Below are 5,790 nucleotides of genomic sequence, written 5' to 3' on the forward strand. Positions count from 1 at the left end.
TAAAAAATGTACATAAGAACAATAAAATACATATTGACATCCAGCCATTATTGGCTTATGAGACACTAATTACGATTAAAATCTATTAAAAGCTATCAATTATGCTATCCGTTATTGTTAAATTATGCAATGATTAAAATATATAGATTATCAATGTCACATACTTATTTTTTGGAGTTCATAGACTAACACTAGTCTGTAATAGTTATGCTATTATAAGTGTTCCATAAATTCATGCAATGGTCGGTTTAATCTTATAACAACAAGTCTTGGTGATAAAAAGAATTGCTTTACTTACATCAGGTAATTTCCTAAGGCGGTCGCCGATATTAGTACACACGATAGTCAACAACTCATGTTTGATCACTTCCAGGCCATAGCTAACAATGTTGATCGCACTGGTAATTCTCTCGATGATGATGATGTACTTTTAGTTGATTATCCTGTAATATATGAAGATTTAGATTCAGTTATTACCAGAGAAGAAATTGTAACAGCTATCAATAACCTCAAACGTGGGAAGTCGCATGGTAACGACTGTCTGTTAAATGAAGGTTTTATTGACGGTAAGCAAATGTTTCTTCCCATGTTGCAAATTTTGTTCAATAATATTTTGAATTCTGGATGTTTTCCGTCTGAATGGTCAAAAGCTGTAGTGGTACCGGTACGTAAGAAAGGTGATCGTTCAGATCCCAATAATTTCCGTGGCATCAGTCTTATAAGTTGTCTTTGCAAATTGTTTACCTCTATTCTAAACAAGAGATTGATGGATATTTGTATAACTTACGATCTTTTAACGGATGCACAATTTGGTTTCCGACCAGGGGTTAGTACTATCGATGCTATATTTGCGTTGCATACTATAATTACAAAAACGCTTTCAAAGAAAAAACGCCTTTATTGCTGTTTTGTTGATTTTCGGAAAGCATTCGACTATGAAGACAGAGTAAGCCTGTGGTATAAAATTTCTAAATTGGGTATACGGGGTAATTTCTTAAAAACAGTGAAATCTCTATATAATTCAGTAAAATCATGTGTCTTGCTAAACGGGAAATGCTCAGATTTCTTCTCAAATGAGGCCGGTTTATTTCAAGGGGAAATTTTATCACCATTACTTTTTTCCCTGTTCATTAATGATTTTGAAAACTACTTTATTGAAAACGAGGCCCCAAGTTACGATTTCGGAGAACTGAGTCTCTTTCTCCTGTTGTATGCAGATGATCTTGTACTGATTTCCGAATCAGTCGAGGGATTGCAAAGCCTTTTGGATAATTTAAGGTCTTACTCAGATAAATGGAAAATGACAGTTAATACAGATAAAACAAAAATCGTAGTTTTTCGGAAGGGCGGTAAAGTCAAAGATAACGAAACATGGACATATAACGGTATAAATATCTCAGTGGTAGACCAGTTCTGTTATTTAGGATTTCTTCTTAAGTTTAATAATAAATTTAACTTTATGTCTAAGCATTTAGCCGAACAAGGTCGTAAAGCTCTTTTTGCCCTACGTTCAAAGTGTAATAATTTGAACTTAAATATAAAAACTATGTTGCATTTGTTTGATACTTATATTAGCAGTATTCTTTGCTATGCCTGTGAAGTATGGAGTACTCATAATGCTTTGGAAGTTGAAAAGGTACATTTAGAATTTTGTAAAAACTTACTGGGCGTTAAAAAATCTACCTGTAACGCTATGATTTATATCGAACTTGGGCGACTCCCACTGAAGAATATGCAACTTAATAGAATGTTAAAATTTTGGTTTAAATTGTTGAATTCTGATAATTGTATACTAAGAGAGGCTTACAACTTGCTCTACATGGAAATTGAGAAAGAGAATCCAAAACAGAATTGGCTCTTGCATGTGAAGCACAAATTATTTGAACTTGGATTTGGATATATATGGTTACGTCAGTTACCTTCTGATTTTGTTTATATGCCTATTATAAAAGAAAGAATTAATGACCAGGCCTCTCAGACATTGTTTAACTCATTACATATGTCGAGTAAATGTGATCTATACAAACATATGGTTAATAAAGTAACACTGCAATTCTACCTCACCAAATCATTACCAAGTCAATTGAGAAAAATGATAACAAAACTGAGACTTTCAGCACACAATCTAGCTATAGAATCAGGAAGGTATAGGAATATTCCCAGGTGTCATAGGTATTGCATTAACTGTAATTCTTTAGAAGTTGAGGATGAATTTCATTTTTTACTCGTATGTCAAAAATATTCAACTCTTAGAGGAAAATATATAAAGAAATATTTTTGGAAAAAACCTTCAGTCTTCAAAGTAATAGAATTACTGAACACAAATAGTCTTAAAGAATTGAATTTGCTAGGAAGATTTATCAAAGAAGCTTTTAGTTGCAGAATTGTGTAAATATACTCGGTTTGTGTAGGTGTTGAGTTTTGATGTAACACGTTATTGCATAATAGTGTGCTTATACATTGTTGAACCTCCCGGTGTCCGTCTGTCGTGTTTACCAAATGGTATTATCTGATACTTTGTTTTCCATGTCTCTCTGACTGACTGTTATAAAAGTTCTCCTAGAATCCTTATTCTGTAACAGTGTATTATAATTAGTATCAATTCTGTGATTGGGCGCAGCCCTTGTAAGATTAAGTGGTTACAATGTATTTTTTTTGCTGATGTTGCCAGTAGACAATATGGTTGATTAGTATTCCTCATAATATAGTACATATGTCGGTTAATCGGTTTCCGTATTTAATTATAATAAGTCAATTACGTTTTGTAATTTTATTATAATACATGTTGTATTCATATATATATATATACATATATAAATACATGTATATTAATTTATGTACTGATGGGTCATAGACCTAAAGTCAATAAATGAATTGAATTGAATTGAATCTACCCGCTCGCTCAAGCGGAACTAATCTCTGACACACCGGTTTAGTTTAGTTTAGTTTATTCAACTTGAAGCCTTACGGCTCATAAGTATAACATAGAAGCATCAACATACACATATATACAATACGTAACTAATTGTTATAGAGGATGAACAAAACAGTAGGCGTAACTGGTGAAAAGCATCCGAAAACATTGATTTTAACAACAAAAACACAATCAGAGTATTCAGGGGGGTGGACAACACAATAAACCGGTAGATCTATCCGGATGATGTTTTTACAGGTGTAGCAATGGCTCATTCCCCGAACACCAACTCTGGTGAAGACAAAGGGAGGTGTTATTGTAGGAAGTTCTTTGAAGTTTAGTTATAGCCTGTTTCAATATGGAATACCAACTCAGGTAAAAAAAAAGGGGGGGGGGGGGGGGGGGGGGGGGTCAACTCGGGTAAATAAATCAGATATATAGTTTTCTAATACAAAGCACTATCATATAGATGATTTTACTAGTAATAAAAATGAAATAAAAAAATCAAATATCCAAAGCACTATGCCTAACTATATATTTTATTATCAATAGTAACAATATCAGATTACAATATATATATAAAAACAAATAAAAATCAGAAGCTATTTCCTAATTTCAAAGCACTAAATATATATATATTACTATTTATAATGACAATATTATATTAAAATATATATAAATATATAAACATGTAAACTAAAAAAAAAAAAATAAAACTAAGTAGTATATCTCGAGCACAATCTGGTTTTAGAAAAGGATACTCAACCACTGAAAATATTTTCATACTACATGTTCTTATCTCTATCTATTTCTCTAAAAATAAAAAACTATACTGTTCATTTATTGATTTTAAAAAGCGTTTGATACGGTGTGGCGTATCGGATTATGGAGAAAAATGCAGACCTCTTCCCTCACGGGTGAAATTTTCAAAGTTATCAATAATTTATATAATAACACTAAATCATGTGTTCGAAACGGAAGTGAGACATCTGATTTGTTCATGTGTAACGTGGGTTTAAAACAAGACGAAAATTTGTCACCATTTTTTTTCTATATACCTTAACGATTTAGAAGATTATCTTCAACAAAATAATGATTCTTGTTTGCAAGAAATTGATAGTTTATGTGAACATACTCTTGGTGTATATGTTAGATTATTTGTTATTTTATATACAGATGATACCGTATTGATGTCCGAATCTCCTGAAGGGCTACAAAGTGCAAGAAAATCAAGTAGCAGACTTTAAATGGCTTTGCTATATAAAACAAATACTTAATGATACTGGTTTTAACAACATTTGGATATACCAAACCCCTTGCACATTAAATAAAACTGTTTTTAAAACACTGCTTAAAAGACGTTTGTGTGACCAATTCATTCAAAACTGGTTTTCTACTATCCAATCATCGTCTCGTGGACAATTTTACTCTATCTTTAAAAAGCAGTTTAACATTGAGTCTTATCTAATAAAGCTTAATTCCCAGGAGCGCATTATTATCAGCAAATTTAGAATGTCAAATTTAAAGTTACCTGTTGAAACTGGTAGATGAATTGGTATATCATGTAATGATCGTAATTGCTTATTATGTCATAACGGTATTGGTGATGAATACCACTATTTATTTCAATGCAATGATATTTTAGTGACAGAGTTTAGACACAGATACATTCCAAATTATTACTATATAAATCCAAGTTTAACTAAAATGGAAGGTATGTTTGAAATATGTAACAAGTCATTATTATCTAGAGTGAGTCATTTCCTGAAAATTGTAGAAAAACTTTGTATTTCAAGTAGATAATAGATAAGTATATTATTTCATATGTTGTATTGTAGTTATTATATGTATAGTGAGATAACATTGTTTATAACTATGTTAGTATATACACTCTTGTATTTTCATGTTATTACCCTGTAAGCTTTGTACATTGTTTTGTCATATTGACCTCTTATTACACACTTTGTGAATAGTGAATAAAATCTTTAAATCTTGAATCAGGTGAGTTGATTTACCTGTGTTCTGATTTACCTGTGTTCTTACACTGAGAACATTTCTGTAACAGACTATAACTCCCTATCAACACACCTTAATCCCTATGTAAACACCCCACCCTAACCAGGGTTGGTGTTCGGGGAAGACCCCGTAGCAATGAAACAGTCACCGGCGCGTATTAAATCTTTAAACTGCTGAAACAATAGCGTAATTACTGCCGAGGTGTTCAGAGTACAACTGTAACGGTCAGTGCTGTCTATTAAATCAATCGGATAAATACAGTAACAATTTATACGCACATGTTCAGCCCAACTTCGGTGCTAATACACAACGAAATGGCGTGGTTATCAATAAAAAGTAAGTAGGTCGATCAAACAGTATTTTATATGTCCAATAAAAGGTAATGGTTCTGTTAATAATATAATGTTAGTAATATTCAAAACCATCTGTAAGAACTGGTTCGTCCGCCGTCCTGAACTATACATCGTCACAACCCGAGATGAAACACTTTAGAAGCAAAACACTTATGAACCATGTATGATAAAATGTTCTTCTAAAACAATTTATACTTTTATTTCATCTTTAGTGTATTGCTTCTCTTGCAAACTACCTTTACACGTGTTTCTGGAATACGGCAATACGTAGAGGATCGCTACTGTACACAATAATAACTTACGCTCGGGAAAAGACAATTGTTTGAATGCATACTGATTTGATATCCGATTAATCAATGGATTTTCACGGCTAAGATTTTCATGTTTTTTAGTGGTTCTTCCCATGGATTTAGGGGCCAACGCTAGAATTTTCTTCATGAACTTAACATAAGCTAAGACAACATAGGCGAATACACCGTATCGGATGTACCGCCATGGCTTGTCGAA

General features: G+C 32.3%; 1 protein-coding gene across 1 annotated transcript; it reads left to right on the forward strand.

Moving 5' to 3' along the window:
• Positions 1 to 945: 945 nt before the first annotated feature.
• Positions 946 to 2,507, forward strand: LOC117329269. Its single transcript, XM_033887131.1, has 2 exons — positions 946 to 2,193; positions 2,278 to 2,507. The coding sequence occupies exons 1-2, from the start codon at positions 1,301 to 1,303 to the stop codon at positions 2,390 to 2,392; spliced, it is 1,008 nt and encodes a 335-aa protein (XP_033743022.1). The 5' UTR covers positions 946 to 1,300; the 3' UTR covers positions 2,393 to 2,507.
• The last annotated feature ends 3,283 nt before the right edge of the window (positions 2,508 to 5,790 follow it).

This window comes from Pecten maximus, chromosome 6 (genome assembly GCF_902652985.1).
Source record: "Pecten maximus chromosome 6, xPecMax1.1, whole genome shotgun sequence".
Lineage (NCBI taxonomy): Eukaryota > Metazoa > Mollusca > Bivalvia > Pectinida > Pectinidae > Pecten > Pecten maximus.

Bases quoted from the DNA above. Each gene is read 5' to 3' on its own strand.
- LOC117329269 (XM_033887131.1), top strand. From the start codon at position 1,301: ATGACAGTTAATACAGATAAAACAAAAATCGTAGTTTTTCGGAAGGGC. The intron at 2,194-2,277 runs TTTAGAAGTTGA...AAAGAAATATTT, and splicing joins TATTGCATTAACTGTAATTC to TTGGAAAAAACCTTCAGTCT.